We start from the raw sequence: 19,450 nt of genomic DNA on the forward strand, positions 1-19,450 counted from the left end.
GCCACAAAATCTTTGACCCACAACCTGTCCTGCCTGCAAGATGCACTGGGGTAGTGGTGGCTCAGAACTTGTGGGAGTAGCCAACCAATGGCTGGTCTAATTTGAGGCCCATCCCACAAGAGGGAGACCATGCCTGACACTGCCTGGATGGCCAGGAACTGCAAGCTGACTGGCTCGGAGATCTAGGGTAGAACCAAACATGACTGACTGACAGAAAAAGTCAAAGAAATGATTTCTAATGATATTCTGCTATACTCATAGGTCAGTGACCAAGTATCATCAGAGAGGCTTCTTCCTCCAAAAGCTGATGGGAGCAGATCAGAGACCCACAGCCACAGTTGGAGTTGGGGAACCCAGCGGAAGAAGGGGAGGAGGGATTGTAGGAGCCGGAGGGAGTAAGGACACCAGAACATGACTCACAGAATCAACTAAGCAGGGCACATAGGGGCTCACAGAGAGAAAGGTGTCAACCACGGAGTCTGCATGGGTCTGTAGCAGGCCCTCTGCATATGTGCTATGCTTGTTGTTGTTGTTGTTTGTCTGTTTTAGCTTGGGATTTTTGTTGAACTCCGAACAGTCGTAGTGGGAGGTGTGTCTGATGCTTTTACCTGCTCATGGGACCCTTTTCCTCCTACAGGGTTTCCTTGTCCAGCCTTGATATGAGGGTTTATGCCTAGTATTATTGCATCTTGTTATGTTGGGTTTGGCTGGTATCCCTTGGAGGCCTGCTCTGGTCTAAAGGGAAACAAAGGTGGATCTGGGGGAAGGGTGGTGGTGGTAGGGACTGGGAAGAGGAGAGGGAGGGGAAGTTGCAGTCAGGATGTATTGTATGAGAGAAGATTAAAGAAAAAGAAAAATGAAGAAAATCAAAAATTAAGATTACTTGATGAGAATTTCAAAGAGACTACCTATAAAAACACTTTGATGAATAGATATAATTCTCTTAGGGGACATGAACAAAGAGAAAATGAAACCGATAAATCACCTGACAAGGCTAGATAAAAACAAAAGAAGAATATAGACACAAATCGCGATGTCAAGACAAGACACGGGGGACTTGACTGTAGATCTTGCACATCTGAAAGTCAGTGAAGGAACTCTAGTTCCTTCTAGATCAACTCTGTCTCATATGTGAGAATATAGAAAGAAAATGGCCAAAATCTCAAAAACCTCTCACAAATTTCCAAAAAACCAGACAAGATGAGAGATCTTAAATCCATGAGAGAAATCAAACCGTGAGAGAATGGGGACTCTCCTGTCAGAGGCGTTGGCTCCAATTGGCTCCATGACAGTTTTACCCAACACATAGAAATTGCATCGCTTTCTTCCAGGAATAGAAGAGGAGAAAAACCCAACCCATTTGATGAGGATGATGCTAGCTTAACCTGAAAGCAGTGCTTAAGAGGAAAGAAGTTGCAGTCCGTTAACTTTTATGAACTTTGACACGGAAGTCCTCAAAAGCAGCTGGAGTGATGGATTACAATCGCTGTGCACTGAGGCCATTTAGGAAATATTTAAGGTGTTGTCTTATTTAGCTTTAACTGACCACTTGACACAACCTAGAGTCACCTGAAGACGGAATCTCAACTGAAGGATTGCTCAGATCAGATTGGCATTGGGGCGGGGGGGTCTGTCTTGATTGTTAATTGGTATAAGAGGGCCCAGCCCATTGTGGGTGGTGCCATTCCTTACGTAGGTGGGCATGGGCTATATGGGAAGACTAGTTAACCATGGCCTGGTAAAGCAACAGTGTTCCTCCATGGATTTACCTTAAGTTCCTGCTAGAATTCCTATCCTGAATTCCCTTAGTGATAGAATATAAAATGAAATGATCCTAAGTTTCCTCCAGTTAGAGTGTTTAATCACAGCAACAGAAAGCAAACTAGAAAATTATACAAGGGTGCTTCAGTATTTGGGGGAAATTTCAATCTACTCCATCATCAGACCAAATAAGAAACGCAGATATCAACTGACAGGAAAAAACACCTAACAAAATCCAGTACCCATTTATGATGAGAAATAAAAACCCTCCAGAAAGCTAAGTGAAGCACATTCTAAGCTTGATAAAAAAAAATATGCAAATCTGCACAACTGAAATCATATTTAATTGGGGTAAGCACTTTACCCCTAGTATTGGGGAAAAGGAAGTTATGGCCACTGTTATCTTTATTCCAAATAGTAGTATAGATTCTAGCCACTGGAATGAGGCAAGAAGGAGAAATAAAGCCAGAAATAAGAAATGTAAGTGTCCCATGTATGTGCCCATACACAAAATGACAAAAACCAAAACAAAACAAAACAAAAAATTCACCCAAAGTAAAACCTTTCACACTACTAATTTCAGCAAAGTACCCAGTTACAGATTCAACCAAAGCCTGCTACTGGGTTTTTATGGGCTATACTAAAAATTACAAATGCTACTGTTAGACATCAAGAAGACACAAGTGAGTACAGAAAAATTCCAAACTTATGAGGTGGGTGACCTGCCAAACAGAATCATACTTTCAATGAAATTACTAGTAAAACCCCACAGCATTTTATAACAGAAATGGACAACTGTATTCTAAGGCTCACACAAAAACATCAAATCCTAGAATAACTAAAATAGTCTTTAGAATAAAAACAGAGAAATCATGATCTGAGTGAGCTGTTGATATTCCACAATCAAGATGATATGCCATTGGCAAAGGGACGAGAAAGAGATCAATGGACAGAAACTAGACTCAGTGCACATAAATGTGCTTTGCTGATGCGTGTGAGTTGCCAGGTGGGTGCTGGGAATCGAACATAGGTCCTCTGCAGGAACAAGTGCTCTTGAACACTCAACTGTCCCTCCATTCCCAACGTATTGGTTTATGTGTGTGTGTGCTTGCATGCATGCGTGTGTGTGTGTGTGTGTGAGAGAGTGTGTGAAAGAATTAAGGAGCATTTGAGGAGTAATATGGAAACCCAATAAAGTAGAAACTTCTAGGTGGAACTGCCAAACAGTGGGGAAGACAGAGTCCCAACTGACCATCTCTTGTCACCAAATGAAGCTTCCAGCGCCAGGACTGGGTTCCATCTAATTGAGTTGTTGGCCAAAATATACTGGACTCCACAATTTTTGTGTGTGCGCTTCTATTTGGTTACAGTTTGGTGGGGTTTTGTTTTGTTTTTCCTTTTGGGTGGGGTTTTGTTTTGTTTGCTTGGTTTGTGGGGGGGGGGGAGTCTTGTTGAATTAGGTTTTTGTTTATTGAGAAAGAACTTAAAGTTATATGAGAGGGAGAAGATCTGGAAAGACTCGGGGGAAATATGCTTTAAATAATAAAAATATAATAATAATAAAAAAAATCATACTATAGCAATAACTATAGCCCCAAAGGGAAGGAAGGAAGGAATGAAGGAAGGAACGAAGGAAGGAACGAAGGAAGGAAGGAAGGAAGGAATGAAGGAAGGAACGAAGGAAGGAACGAAGGAGGGAACGAAGGAAGGAAGGAAGGAAGGAAGGAACGAAGGAAGGAACGAAAGAAGGAAGGAAGGAACGAAGGAACGAAGGAAGGAAGGAAGGAAGGAAGGAACGAAGGAAGGAAGAAACGAAGGAAGGAACGAAGGAAGGAAGGAAGGAAGGAACAAAGGAAGGAACGAAGGAAGGAACGAAGGAAGGAAGGAACGAACGAAGGAAGGAACGAAGGAACGAAGGAAGGAAGGAATGAAGGAAGGAATGAAGGAAGGAAGGAAGGAACGAACGAAGGAAGGAAGGAACGAACGAAGGAAGGAACAAAGGAAGGAAGGAACGAACGAACGAAGGAAGGAACAAAGGAAGGAACGAAGGAAGGAACGAAGGAAGGAACAAAGGAAGAAAGGAAGGAACGAAGGAAGGAAGGAACGAAGGAAGGAACGAAGGAGAAAGAGAGGAGTGGGAAGAAAGATATTTGATCTGAATCTCAAACCTTACACAAAATAAAGCCCAGAAAAGAAAACCACAAAACTTCTAGAAAAAAATCCTTCATGACTTTAAAGCTAGTGTTTACATTTGACACCAAAATAAAGATCGAGGAAAGGAAGACCTGACGCATTAAAGTCCCCTGCTTGACGAAGGACACCTACATGGGTGGAATGACAAGTCACGAGCTGAGAGAAAAGGTTTCAAATGACTGATTCTCGCTGAGGCATCGTGTCCGGAACATGTGAGGCACTCTAAAACTCACCGATGAGACACACAGCATTCGTTGGAAAACTCACCAGGCACATGCACAGAAGTCTCACTAGAGATGGTGCCGACTGGCAAACAACACGGACGCTACACTAACAACAAAACACAAGTTGGTCAATGCCATTGGCAACTGTGGAGACTCAAATTACAATCCCTGTGAGTTATCACATAACCAACAGGGAGATGAAGATGGTAAAAACAGTGGTAAGACATTAGCCATCGACTGGTCACTAGCTCAGGCAAAATGGCATGGTCACTTTGGAAAAATTGGTACTTCTCTTCACAGTGAAAATATCAAAGTACCATGGGACTTGACAGTCACACTCTTGGCTATTTATCCTAAACAAATGAAAGTTTATGACTACATTGAATTTGTACATGAATGCTCAAAATCTGCTTTATTTATAATAGCCTAAACTTAGAAATAATTTGGAATAATCAATAGATAAGTAGTTAACGTGTGTGTGTGTGTGTGTGTGTGTGTGTGTGTGTGTGTGTGTGTGTAAAATATATGTGGTACATAGATTACCTAGAATACCACTTATCAATAAAAAGGAGTGGGCTGTTGACACATGTAAAATCTTGTATAGAGTCACAGAAAAGTATGCTGAGTGAGAAAACAGCCAATTCTGAAACGGTATGCACTGTGTCTCCATTCATAAAATATTTTTGAAATGTAACATTTTAGAAAGAGAACATAGGCCAGGGGAAGGCATGTGAGGTGGATGGCCTGACTCTAAAAGGGCGACCTACAGGAGCCTCGCGGTCACAGAATGCCCCGCACCCCATGCCCCGCACCCCATGCCCCGCACCCCATGCCCCGCATCCCATGCCCTGCACTGTGAATGTAGTGGAAGCAACAGGAACCTACACACATGACAAAAACCCCAACAGCTAACCCAGAAGAGCTGAGACAATCTGAATAAAACCTTTGGTTTATACCAGTGTTGGTACCCTGGTTCTGCATCGTACTATTTTGTAAGATGTTACCATGGAGGGGGAGGAGGAGACTACAGAGTAGTGCCACTGATACCATCCCAATTGTTTTAATAAAACTTTCACTGAGAAAATGTGCACAAGAGGTGGAAGGTAAGTCGGAGGTGGTGGGCCTGCCAAGAATGAGCAAGGTACCAAAATAAACAAGCATAATGCTTAAATTAGGGTTTTAAAAGAAATCCCATGTGGTGTTGGTTTTAGGCCTTCTCACTGGAAGAAAGGCAGCAAGAGTCACACCATCTTGTGCACAGCTACCTGCATGGAGGGGTTTCTTTCTCTGTGTCTTTTCATCCAAAAGCTTCCACGGGGGTGAAGAGGCCATTGAGTCAGCATCATCAGGCTGAGAGCTTCCGTACCACTCTGGAGTTGAGACCATCGAGGAGATTTCCTTTTGATGTCTGTTTGATTCATATTTTTAAAAGTAGACCAATAAAAAGGAGGGCAAAAGAAAATGTCCATTAAGAAAGAAGAGAAGCATATTAATACATTCACACTGAAGACTGCAGACTTTATTTAGTATGCATAGTGTCCTGCCTGCATGTGTGCCTGCAAGCCAGAAGAGGGCACTATATCTCATTATAGATGGTTGTGAGCCACCATGTAGTTGCTGGGAATTGAACTCAGGACCTTTAGAAGAGCAGCCAGTGCTCTTAACCTCTGAGCCATCTCTTCAGCCCAAGACTGCAGACTTAAAAGGAGTGAACATCTGCAAGCTAGCCTCTCAGGAGGAAGCCCTTTCAACTAAGAGTGACAGCAAAAAGGGAAGGCTGAAAATACACGTATTAATCCAATTTTCCTGTTCATCAAAATACAGTCTTCCTACTAGCCAATCAAGCATTAAGATGCCTGGGTGTAGAGGCCAAGAAGAGTGGTCATGTCCACCCCTGAGTCAGGCTCTCTGTGGCACCCGTCACAGCACTGTTCCTTCCAAAACGTGTGACCTCACTGACGTCACTCCATCCACTCGGTATGCTTCTTCAGTTTTGTCATCTATGGCCCAGGGAACCTCATCACACACTGACCACCTGGAGCCATCATGACGCAAACATTATGGAAACCAGATTCTCTAACCCAAGTGTCGTCCAGCAGGCTCTTGTAAAAGCTTAGACTTCCCACACTTGCAAAGATGGTGGTACCAAACAATTCTGAAGAGTCCCTAAGGCCAGGAAGGATCCAGAAATTCTCAAAGCCCTTCCCAGACATTTCTGTCTATGAGCTCTGAAAACAGCAGGCAAAGGACACCTGTGTGGGGGTCCCGTCCCATGTTCCATCCTTTGTATGACTATACACATAGCGCACACCCTGTGGGTTTGCCTCATTTAAAAGAAAAAGATTTGGAGGCTGTTACATTTATTTTTTATGTCTATGTTTTCTTACACACGTAATGGAAAACTTCAAATTGGTAATCTGTTGTTAATATCCAAGTGGGAGAAATAATTTTGCTTTAGTTAATTGCTTTGCATTAACTAAAAAGGAAGCTGAGACGTGTGGTGTCAGGAGCCCAAGGCACTGCCTTCTGCTCTTTGTTAAGTCTGAGTTCTACTGTGGATTCCTACACTCAGCCACCTTACAGATGGGAAAACAGCCTCCTGGAGATTAACTTGCCCAAAGTGTGCCGGCTGCAATAGTCAAGTGTCTCTGACTCCAGCACCTCAAAAGAGAAAACAAAACAACATCAAACCTGCTACTCGGTCAGATAACAACAGATGACAGATAAAACCCAAGTTCTAAGTAACAAACAGCCGGCCATTCCGCTAAGATTTTCTTTGTTTAAACAGGGAAGACAGCTAAGGTGCTGGGTGAAAGAACAGAGAAGCTAGCTTATACTCAAGAGATGTTTACTTATTTAGTTTTCAGTTTATTTGCAAAATTTAGAAGAAAGCACATTTGTGTTTTCCCAAATTCCCAAAGGAAAACACTGCAAAGTCTCCTTCTAAGACAACCCACACTATGGGACCTCTTTTTCCTAATTTGGTACCTGTGTTAATGCTCAATTTGTTAACAGGAAGACTTGCTTAGATGAATGAAAAAAAAAAATCCTGGTTAATATGTATTTTTCAGTCTTTCCACTTGCTATCTACCGTTTAGATATTTTCATGGCGGAATAGCCACGAATGTCTGCACAAACAACTTTAAGTCACTTTCATAAGATCTGACACATTTCCCGAGAGTTGGGATCAGCTGCGATGCTGCTGGACCCACAAATGAGAAGCTTGATTCAGGCTGGAGAGGGTCAGAAGAAGTTGCTTCCCCAACCTGTCGCCCACAGGCCATGGAAAGGCGAGAGAGGAAGCTAAGATGCCTGTCAAAGTTACACGGAAGCAGCTCAAGCCTCAGGCTTGCCATGATCCCTCCGCCAAGTCTCCACCTCCGCGCCGCTCCCTGCCTTACCAAGTGGGGCTCTCTATACTGCACAGGGAACACAAAGTGCATAGGAGCCCTCCTCAAGCCCACTGTTATTAGAATATGCTCTTTCCAGAAAAAACAAAAACAAAAAAACAAAAACCAATAACCCTAATATGACCAGATTACATGCTCTCTCACTAGATCCCCTGAGATTCTTCAGAAGGAGAGCAGGAGGGAGGAGCAGAGGGAGTGGGGGGAGTGTGGGAGTAGGGGGGGTGCAGGTGGGGGAGTGGGGGGGTAGAGGGGGAAGTAGGGGGGGCCGGGGGGAGAGTCAGGGAGAGGGCCCAGCGACAGGGGGACAGGCGCTTTGGCAGCTCACTTGCTGTCCCACTCCTTTCCCCCGTTGTACCACCAGTCCAAGGCTAAGGACTCGGAGTAGAGGCCCTGCATCTTCTCCAGGTCGCTGTAGCCCCGCTGCATCTCCTGAAGTAAGAGGGTCAGATCTTCGTCCTGCTGAAATGACAAACGGATGGATCACAAGCTCCCCGGACAGACGTCTCACTGCATCGGGCTGAGGAGAACCGAGAGAACCTCACGGATTCTTTCACCAACCAGCTTTATGGTTTATCATTCACGTACGATAAAAGGAATGTATAGTCACACCTGTGACGTCATGATGACAAAGCAGTAAACATATCCACACCCTCCCCATTTGTATATCTGGCCTCCTTCCTACAACCCCTCTCCCTGGTTACCAAGCAGTCACTCAACGTATGCTGTCGTTATGTATTAGTTTGCATTTTCTGCAATTGGAATCATACAATAAATGCCTGAATCCTCCGGAGCTCCCTTCACCCATAACTGTTTTGAAATTCACTCACATTATGGTGTGAATCCACCATTCGTTCATTTTACTGTTAAGTAATACATATAAAATTCTATTCATTCACTTGCTTAAGGCCATCTGAGCTGTTTCCAGGCTTGGGCTGTTACAGGTAAGTGTGAGTCATTTGTGTGGACATATGCTTCTAATTGTTTTGGTAAACAGGAGCCTAGGATCATGTGCATGGGTGTTGTCACTGCTTGGGAGGAACTACAAAACCGTTCTCCAAAATGGCTGTCCAGCCTAGAGCCCTGCCAGTAAGGCTTGAGTCCCAGGCCCTCCCCATTGCTACAAATGCAATGCATAGACAGGGGTTGACTCTCTGTCTCTGTCGATGCACAATGGCATCTACTTGTGGATTTTAATGTGGATTTCTTGTTGCTAATCTCGACGAGCAACCTTTTGTGTTATTTATCACACACGTTTCCTTTTACTACGATCTTGTTTTTCCCTAAAACAGAGTATTGGTACAGATCCCAGGTCAGCCTTGAACTCATGGACCTCTTGGCTTTGCGTCTTCAGTGTGTTCCTCCCTTCAACTCCCCAACCTGGTCGCAGCTAAATTCTTTCTAATAAAATGTCTGCTTAAAAAGTTTTGCCTATAGTTTGAGTTTCCTCACTGTTAGGTTTTGAGATTTTTTTTTTAAATATTCTGAGTATAAGTCATCATGTAGACATCGAATTTGAAAACATTTCCTCTCCTACTTTACAGGATTTCTTTTCAATATTGTAGTAGGCTTTTCCGAGAAGAAGCTTTGAACTTTGATTTGTTCCAAATGACCAATTTATTTGTCTATGGGTTATAACTTTTATATCCTATCTAAGAACATTTTTTTCCCATCTAGGCATTGTGGCATGTGCCTTCAACCTCAGCCCTGAGGTAAGAGAGGCAAGAGTTTGGGGCCAGCCTGGGCTACATAGGGAGGCCCTTCGTTCTTTTAACTTCATTCTTTAGAAAAGTTATTTTGGTAATGATAAACCCTTTGCCTTTTACATAGGATCAGTTTGCTGGTGTGTGTGAGAGGAGGGGGAGAAGGGGGAGGATGGGTGGAGTAGGAGGGAGGGAAGGGGGAGGGAGGGGGAGGGCGAGTGGGGAAGGAGGGAGAGGGAGGGGGAGGGTATGAATGCACAGATGCAGGCACACAGAGCTCAGGGTAGGACATTGATATCAAGTGGCTTCCCCTATCCCTTTCCACCGTCTGCCTCAAACGCAAGGCTGTCAGTGAACCAGAGACTTCAGCTTTCAGTTATGCTGACGGCCAGCAAACTCTCAGGGCCCACTGCCTCTGCCCCATAATGCCAGAGTGACAGGGAGAAACAAAGTTGGCTTGGGTGCATTTACTCTTATGACTTATAATCTGGCTAAAGTAAACGATTAGGTCCAGTAACTCCTTTGTGTGTTCCATCAGCTATCCCACTGCGCTGCGGCTGCTGGGCAGAGAGAGCGACGGGCTTCCTTCTCCGCTGGAGCCCTTCATTCCTTATGTTTCTGAGCACTAACTGGGGCACCAGAAGAGGGTGTGTGGTCCCTTGAAACTGGAGTTGGTGGTTGTCGCGTTGCCACGTGGAGTGCTGAGAACCGAACCTGGGTCCTCTGGAAGAGGAGCCAAGTACTCCTAATCACTGAGCCATCTCTCCAGCCTGAGGTTTTGTTTCGTCTTTAGTAAGCTGAGGAACTATTGGCAGTTGACAGCTGCCCACGACCGGTAGACGGCCCCATACCCAGTCACACGCGCCAGCACTAACTGGACTCAGGAAGCCATTAATGTTAAATTTTTAAAAGGACATGAAGTCATCAGGGAGATGGGTTGGTCGGCCTTGGGTGAGTTCAGAGAGAAAAATAGAGGATGCGTATATGTGTGAACATTTGAAAGAATAAATAAAAATAACAATATTGGACTGGAGAGATGGCTCAGCAGTTAAGAGCACTGGCTGCGTTCCCAAAGGAACAGACATCTATGATCCAGTTCCAGGGGACCCTCTTCTGTCCTACATGGGTACCAGGCATGCCTGTGGCCCACGGACATACATGCAGGCAAAATGTTCATACACATAAAATAAAACAATAAAAAACAAACAAAAATAAAACAGTAAAAGCAAAAGTAAGTGTGTCAATATGGTGAGTTGCATGTTGTTCTTGAGATGTTGAGCTAGCATCGCATTTCTGCACCAAGTCCAGAATAGTTATCGTGTGTCAGATGTCCTATGTATTGACTTTTATTTGTTAAATTTTGTTTACAGCTTTGGTATATTTGTACCTGAAGAATACCAGCTGTCTCACAGGCGTGTAGGAGTGTGGGGAGGCACTCCCTCCTCACAAAGTCTTAGGAAAAATCTATCTGCAAAACTCACCTTTCTTCCACTACAGAGGGTCACACCCAGATCCTCGCATGAGAATTGGTATTACTCTCTTCTTAAATATTTGGTCCAATTCAGCAGTGAGGTCATCTGGGGCTGGAGTCACCTTCAAGGAAGCCACTTAGCTCTGAACTCAATTTCTTTGATAGATGCAGGGTGACTTATACTTTATATGAATATAAGCTTTCACTCTCCGAAATGCATGCCCGCTAGACCAAGGACCGGATCATACAGTAATTAAATATTTTGCTTTTATGGAAATTGCCAGATTGTTTTGCAGCCTGACTGTATTTTATACTCCAACCAACAGTGTGTTAGTGACCCGGGTTCACCTCAACCCTCCAGCACTTAATTTTCTCTGCTGTTCTGAAGGAAGTAGAGTGACAGTGCCTGGAGTTCCTCTAAGGCTGGTGGGACCCTGCCTCCTTTCCTGTGCCTCTTTAGCACATCGGTAGGGCCTCTTCGGTAGAACATGTGTGGTGTGTGTGTTTTGCAGATTTCCTAAATGGGAACTTTTGGGTTTTTTGTCTTTAGGTTCCTAGGAACAGTACATGCTAGGCAAGCGCTCTACCACCAACCTGTATATTTCAGCCCCTCTTTACCTTTAGGACAGGGTCTCATGAAATCTCCCAGGCTGGCTATTCCAGTTTACTTTCTGTTTATTTCATCTTCATCACTGTGCTCCATTGAGAGGAGTCACGGAAAGAACTCAAGCAGGGACCTGGAGGTAGGAACTGAAGAAGAGGCCATGGAGGGACATTCCTTATTGGCTTGCTCCGGAGACTACTTGGCCAGGGGTGGCACTGCCCATGCTGAGCTGGGTCCTCCCACACTAACCATCCATCAGGAAGATGCTCACAGACTCACCTGACAATCTGATGGAGGCGACCCCTCAATTATGGGTTCTTCTTCCAGATGGCTCTAGAATGTGTCTAGTTGGCATTTAAAAAAAAAGCCAGTACACCGGTCTTGGACTAAACACAACCCAGGCAAGTCTGGAACTTCTGATCCCCTTGGTCCAGCCTTCTGAGTAGCTACAAGGCCAAGATTCTCTCTAGAACTGTTGTAAGTTTGAGTTTTATATTCATGCCCATGATCTGTGTACTTTGATGTGCATGGTCTATATGTGTGGGAAGGATCAGCACTTAGGCGGAGGCACATCATTTTGCTTGTGGGTGGTTATTGTTCCAATTATTTGTTTAAAAGGAGATCTTCCCCCCTTTGAATTGTTTTTAATCCTGTGTTTAAAAGCACTCAGGTGTGTTGTGCCTGTATATTCCTGCAATTGCTCCACGGTAGCTCTTCCCTCCCCTAAACCATGTTGTCTTCATTAGCACAGCTACACACACACATCATACACACACAAACTCACACACACACTCACACACACTCACACACATGTACTCACACACTCAAACACATATACACACTCACTCTCATACTTACACTCACACAAATATACAGATTCACACACACTCAAGCTCCCACACATATGCACATACACTCACTCACACACACTTACACACACACACACACACACACACACACACACACAAACACCCTAACATCAGGTACAATGCTTTTTTTCTTTTCATTATAGGTAGGCATTTTTCCTGCTGTTCTGCAGGCCTGGTAATATTTGATTGGGCATCACGTTATAGCTATTTTTGTTTCCCTCTCATTATTTGGGGGATTTGTTCTATGATCCATGCAGTTAAATTACTTGGAAATAGTTGCGTCCTTTCAAGCCTTGTCCTAAAGATTGCTATACGGAAGTATGATCTTCTGTGTCTTCTACAAAATACCCAAAGAACACTGGATGCCCTTGCAAAGGACCCAAAGAAGGGCAAGGTGTTTCATTCCCAGGAAATGGACCCAGTCAGCACTATTTCCAGCCTTGGGTGATCCCGGAGCACAGTTCCCTCTGATCCTTTCGCCTGGCTCAGTTCTCAGACTCAGGTAGGCTCCTCCATCTAAGTGTTGTGCTGGTCTCTGATTTGTCCTGATAATCCCCAATACAGTTTAAAGTCTTTACTTGGGTATACAAGAAGGGGAAAAGCAACAACCCGGCATTTCTACAGAGGCTCTCCTTGAGTTTAGGCCCTCAGGCTAGGACCAGAGGGCCAGGGGACACTTGACTCCCCACTTCAACCATCAGAGTGAATCGCTTTGTCACACAATTACATTCCCTGAGAAGTTAGGAGGTAGCTATGTGGCATCTGGACTGTTTTGAAAGTTTCCCAAACACATGTTTACACAACAGTAGTTAAAAGCCTTTATATGTGTGGTATGGAGAAGTGGCTCAGTGGCCAAGAGCACTGACTGCTCTTGCAGAGGACCCAGGTTTTATTCTTAGCAGCCACATGGTGACTCACAACCATCAGTGACTGCAGAGCATTTGAAGCCCTCTGGGGCCTCCATAGGCATCAGGCATGCATGCGGCATACTGCCATACATGCAGGCAAATACATATACACAAAAATAGTGGGGCCGGAGAGATGGCTCAGTGGTTAAGAGCACTGTCTGCTCTTCCGGAGGTCCTGAGTTCAATTCCCAGCAACCACGTGGTGGCTCACAACCGTCTATGCTGGAGTCTGATGCCCTCTTCTGGCCTGCAGATGCATGTGCAGATAGAGCATTCATACATTAAATAAATAAATAAAATATTTTTAAAAAATAGTAAAACAATGTATTTTTTTTAAGAACCCACCCTTAACATATGGATCTCTGGGATCCTTGTTTTTAAAACAGACCCCTGAACTGACTGTTGAGTTGGGTGCTGGTTAAGTTGCATCCATGTACTTCTGTATTTTGAGTATATTTGAAACTTCCTATTATAAAATATAGAAGAAAACAAAATGTACTAAGATGTTAGGGCCATTCTAGCTGTTGGAATTCCTGCCTTGTACCTGCGACCTCAAGGTCCACACTGTCACAAGTCCTCAGATCCTCGGGCCACATTTGGAGAAACCCTGGGGCATCAGTAGCGCATTGGCTTAGGCTTACATATGGCTGCACCTCTCCCAGCCCAGGTGCTGTCCCTGATCTCCCGGACTTGTAACACCTTAAATGAACGAACGAATGAATGAATGAATGAGGCATCTCGTGCAGCATATGGAGTCCCCACCTGAATATCCTGCAGGATGGGATCCTTGCAACCAAAGTCATATGCGCGGAACTCCCCTCCGGTCAAAGCGGCAAGCTCCTTCAAAAACACATTCGCAGCTTCATCATTGTAATTGAAGGAGACGGCACAGATAGGAATATTCTGAAAGAGCTTGACATGGTCCATCACCATTTCTGGCGGCTGAAATAATGATCAGGGAAATGGGGAAGGGTGAAAGAGAAAGAAAACGGTGCCGTGTGAAAACTTCTCAGTTTTTTCCATAGGCAGTCAAGTTCTGAGATAGGACTTGCTTATACTCTGAGTGACTTTTTGACTGTGCATAAATTCAAGTCAATAAGCAAACTGCCTACCAAAGAGCATGGAGACCCAAAGGCCATGCCATGGTCTTGTCCCTCTCATGTTGTGGTAGAAAAAAAGCTTTGTCTAATAGAATCACCTCAACTTTAAGCACACCTAAGTGTAAAGGCCATGTTAGGTGGGCTGTAGTCTGGACTGTGTAAAGTACTGGGGACACAAGGAAAGAGCATCCAGGCCACTAGGCTCCCGCAGAGTGGGTCCCTGGCCACTGGGCTCCCACAGTGTGAGTCCCCTGGCCACTGGGCTCCCACAGAGTGGGTCCCTGGCCACTGGGCTCCCACAGAGTGGGTCCCTGGCCACTGGGCTCCCACAGAGTGGATCCTTGGCTTCCCAGTTTAGCTTCCAAACATCTCTACCAAAAGAATCATTTCATCCGGGCATGGTGGCACACTCCTTTAATCTCAGCACTCAGGAGGCAGAGGCAAGCAGATTGCTATGAGTTCGAGGCTGGCCTGGTCTACACTGCGAGTCCAGGACAGCCAAGGCTAAACAGAGAAACCCTGTCTCAAAAAAAAAAAAAAAAAGAAAGAAAGAAAGAAAGAAAGAAAGAAAGAAAAGAAAAAGAAAAAGAAAAAAAGATAAGAAAAGAAAAAAAGAATCATTTCAATTTTTGCTATGTTATAGGCAATTTGTTTCTGAGAGATAGAGGGAGAGAAAAAGAAAAGAACCATTTGTTAAAAGTTCTTCCAAGCACTGGGCATTTAGTTTAGGGCCTATGTGGTGTTTTGAATGAAAATGGCCTTTATAGGCTCATAGGGAGTGGCATTATTTGAAAGGATTAGGATGTGTGGACTTTTGGAGTTTCTGTGGCCTGGCTGGTGGAGGTGTGCCATGGGTGGGGGCGGGGTGCTTTGGGGTTTCAGAAGCTTATGACAGGCCCAATGTCACCTTCTCCTCCTGTAGCCTTAGGATACGGCTATAGAGCTGTAAGCCCAGTCCCCAGCACCATGTCTGCCTGTGTGCTACCGTGCTCTCTGCCATGACGATAATGGATTAGAGCTCTGTAAGCAAGTCCCAACTAGACACCTTCTTTTATAAGGGTTTCCGTGATCATGGTGTCTCTTTACAGCAATAGCACACTGGCTAGGACAGCCTAAATTCCTGGTTACTCCTTACAACCATCAGGTAAGCCTTTCAGGCATCGAGTGAGGTAGTTTTGGAAGGAATGATGGCTGATCCATTCCTCTCGTCCCTCTTAACTATAAAGACACTGCTTTTCTTCTCATGACAATAACATTCTCAGCTTTTAAAAAAGAGCAGAAAAATCATCAATGAGAACGCAGTACAAGTTCCCTTTCTCTGTTAGGAATTCTGTCTGAAGAGACCTAGACATTCTCAGGGAGATACTTCTTTTCTCAATAAAAAAGACAAACCTAAGAGGCTAATGTGTTTCTCCATTCCTGGAGAATGATCTTTCTCCTGGAGCAGCAGCAGCCAGGCTGGGACCACAAGGATGGAAAACAGATTTAAAGACGATGGACTGTGAAGCCAAGAGGAAGCCTGCCTTCTAGGCACACGTGTGCTGGTAGTATATCTAGGACAGCTACAGCTGGGTTTCTCACCCCTGCTGATGTGGCTCTTAATCGTCTGTCACTCGCTTGCTATTCTGCCTTCCCCAGTTATTCCCTCCAAGTTACACAGAGCTAGGGGCTCTGTATGATTAGGTCTCCCAACATCACCAAGTTCACACACACAGACACACACACACACACACACACACACAGAGAGAGAGAGAGAGAGAGAGAGAGAGAGAGAGAGAGAGAGAGAGAGAGAGAGAGACAGACAGACAGACAGACAGACAGACAGACAGACAGACACAGACAGACAGACAGACAGACAGCTTGGTCCGTGGTGTATGATGAACATTGCCTCTTGGTGAGGACCAAGTCATGGTACCATTTCTTACTTCCCAGGAAAGAATCCTCTGCCATCACCTTCCCCATCACAGCCCAACTAGTGCCTTCAGAAACTGTCTCCAGTTGTCCCAGGGCCCTCCACTGTGTCCTCTCTGATCATTCAGCTGGCTGCTTCCTTCAAACAGTTCCATCTTCTACCTGTGGTGCCTGCCCTTTGCCCTTTAACCTTGCCTCGTCTACTATTTCATGAAGCCGCAGGGGAAAGGTGACGAGTGAGAGGGGAGTCTACTCTCAGCTAACTGCCTTCCCGGGGGAGACTGCTGTCTAAATGGTCCCCAGAGACTGAGCTTGCGCAAGCCACCACCCAAACACATCCTCAGTCTGCATTTAACTCTAGCCTTGAGTCTCCTCTGACCATCCCCTGGTTTACTAAGCAAACACCAATTGGATGTAGTGACGAGCTGACCCTCCTTCTCGTGTCAGCTACAAGGCCTGAGAGAGGTGGATATTGGGGTCTCGTTTCTTACTAGGAGCATTCATCTTTTGCTCCTCAACCCTACAAAGCAGACAAGAGGCAAACCTACATTCTGCTAACCAAATAGATGCTGCCAGCACAGCAAGGCCCTGCTCTGTTATAGACTTACAGCCAAGATACTTGCGAGACGAAGGAGACAACAGTGCTGTCATTCCAACAGCATGCTGGGAACCTAGCTGGTGTCTCCCCTTCATTAGCTATGTGACATCATGCATTTATTTGCATTTCCCTCTCAGCCCACTAAAAGCTTCACTGGAGGCCAGCACTTTGTCCCATCTTCTTTACTATTTTGTAACTTCAGGCTGAGAAGAGAAGCCCTGGTACTCAGTCAATACTTAGGGAGTTCCCTTATGGAGATATCACATCATTTATCTCCTCAGAGCAGCCCTGTGAGGAAGGAGGACTCACCTTAAGGCACAGATGAGGAAGTTCTGGTTAAAGGACGCTTTCGCAAGGATGCTCTGATGGATGGCGTTGGGTGAGCTTCTAACCCACGACCCCACCTCTAAGCTATCCATATTGCCTTATCCAGATAGAGGGGAGGGCACACTCGGGGCAACATTGTAAGCCCACCACCTGCACCCAGCCCCAGGCCCTACAGTGATAAACCAGCATGGTGTTCCAGTGCCCCCTGTGGCATTAGAGAGCTGGAGAGTGGAATGGTGCGCCCTGGACTGGAACACAGTGAAACAGCCATTCCTATCTTCTGCCCCCTGAAGGTTGCTGCAGCTGGTTTACACCCTCGGAGCACTGAGAAGGAAGGCTCAGATCAACGTCAACCTCTCTCCGCAGCAGCCTGGCTCACGCTGGCTCTCCACAAATGTTTATCTGACAGGTTCCTCTGGGCTGTGGAGCAAGCGGAGGAGCCAGAGCCTCTCACACTCCTGTGAAACAGTGAGGAAGCGTTTCTCGGCCCAAAGACTCTCTCCTGTGCTCCTCACAGAGGCTGCCAGCTCTTTTCAGTCCCAAAGAGGAAGTGTATAAGAGTATCAAGACACACAGCTAGCATTCTGTCATCAACACAGGCCTGACCACGTAACCAAGCAGTCTGTGGATGTCCATGGATCTAATGCTGGCCTGACCACATAAGCAAGCCGTCTGTGGATGTCCGTGGATCTAATGCTGGCCTGACCACATAAGCAAGCCGTCTGTGGATGTCCGTGGATCTAATGCTGGCCTGACCACATAAGCAAGCCGTCTGTGGATGTCCGTGGATCTAATGCTGGCCTGACCACATAAGCAAGCCGTCTGTGGATGTCTGTGGATCTAATGCTGGCCTGACCACATAAGCAAGCCATCTGTGGATGTCCGTGGATCTAATGCTGGCCTGACCACATAAGCAAGCCGTCTGTGGATGTCTGTGGATCTAATGCTGGCCTGACCACATAAGCAAGCCGTCTGTGGATGTGCATTGATCTAATGCAAAAGCATGAAAAGGTAGACATAAACAACAAACTCTTCTAAGCATTCATAAGCTACATTTTGGGTAGTTGTCATTCTTTGGACTTTAGCTGTTACCTACCTCCTTGGAGCTTCATGTTTAAATGAGCCACAGTCTCTCAGGAAAGCTACTGATCTTCAGAAAATGACGTGAGTGTATTTTGGATATACTAATGCATGTGTCTAGATCCTTGGAAGGCTATGATGTTGGAATCCCTGAGTTACCGAATCATCCTCATATTTCTTAGGGCTCTGGGACAGCCACCGGCTCACCAGCACCCCAAACCTGTTTGCTCTTAATTGCGCTTGTAGTTGGGTTACTAAGATCATGGTGAGCCAGAAAGCAGTGAACTTCTTTCTGCCCTCCCCCTCCTGCCTCCTCCTCTCCCCCACCGCCTGCTCTCAAACTGGGCACTAAGCCCCAGGGGCTCTAAAGAGAGTCCCTTCCTCCCGAGTCCCTCTGCTGCCAGCTGGCACTGCTTACGGGCCCTTGTCAAGGTCCTAGCAGAAGCTTTGTCACAGCCAGCTTGTCTCTGACATTATTGGGGTATGCTTCTAAACTATGGAGGGGTGATAAGTTCTATGCCTATGAAAAGTCCCATTGTACTGACACTCACCCTCTTAACCTGAACAACAGTCCCGAATTGGACCTCCTCACCTTACACTGCAAACCTTCACTATGCCCTGGTTGCTTCTCTGGGCATGACCCTCCTCCCATGTGCCCACTCTTCTGTACCCACCACATAGGATGATTTGGTCTCCTCTGTTCAAAAGGTTCTTTCTCTCCTTTCCAGGCACAGTAGAAAGGCCTCCCTCCTCTAAAAAACCGTCCCCAGCTTTCTGTCCATCTCACGTAGCTGAATCCATCCCTCTGTGTTGCCAGACATAGAGCAGACAACCCCAGCCCCTGGATCATATCAAAATGAACTGTATACATATCTTACGCATTCCCTACGGGTACATTTCCCTAAGGCGAGGATCAGTTTTGCAGCCTCAAACCTTGACACCACCCAGGATACACAAGAGAGTCACGCACTGCTTCTGAATAGAAAGCACAGAGAAGTTGACAGAAAAAGCATTCCGAATTAAATTTCACTAAAGCACCACGTCTCTGCCCTAAATCTAATGCAGTGGTAAAAGCCAGTGGCTTTAGTATTTAATCCTTGGGCCATTTGACACAGGGTATTTTAGAACAGGCAGTCTGCACATATAAACATCTCCCAAGGCAGGATACATGTTGATACTAATTCACTTTAGCAGGTCAATTTACATTGTGCTGGCCTGGAAAATGCTCCTATTTACTTAATGCCTGGAGTGCTCGTCTTTCATTCACAAAGCTTGAAAGAAACAGAACAGACTC

At 45.4% G+C, this 19,450-nt stretch overlaps 1 protein-coding gene across 1 annotated transcript in view; it reads right to left on the reverse strand.

Annotated features, from left to right (window-relative positions):
- Vwa3b (von Willebrand factor A domain containing 3B) overlaps positions 1-19,450 on the reverse strand; it is a 178,888-nt gene that overhangs the window by 58,184 nt on the left and 101,254 nt on the right. The window contains 3 exon segments of the mRNA XM_051152785.1: positions 5,444-5,586; positions 7,914-8,044; positions 13,903-14,082. Of these exon segments, the coding sequence (XP_051008742.1) occupies positions 5,444-5,586; positions 7,914-8,044; positions 13,903-14,082 (454 nt within the window).

Source organism: Acomys russatus, chromosome 11 (assembly GCF_903995435.1).
Source record: "Acomys russatus chromosome 11, mAcoRus1.1, whole genome shotgun sequence".
Classification (NCBI taxonomy): domain Eukaryota; kingdom Metazoa; phylum Chordata; class Mammalia; order Rodentia; family Muridae; genus Acomys; species Acomys russatus.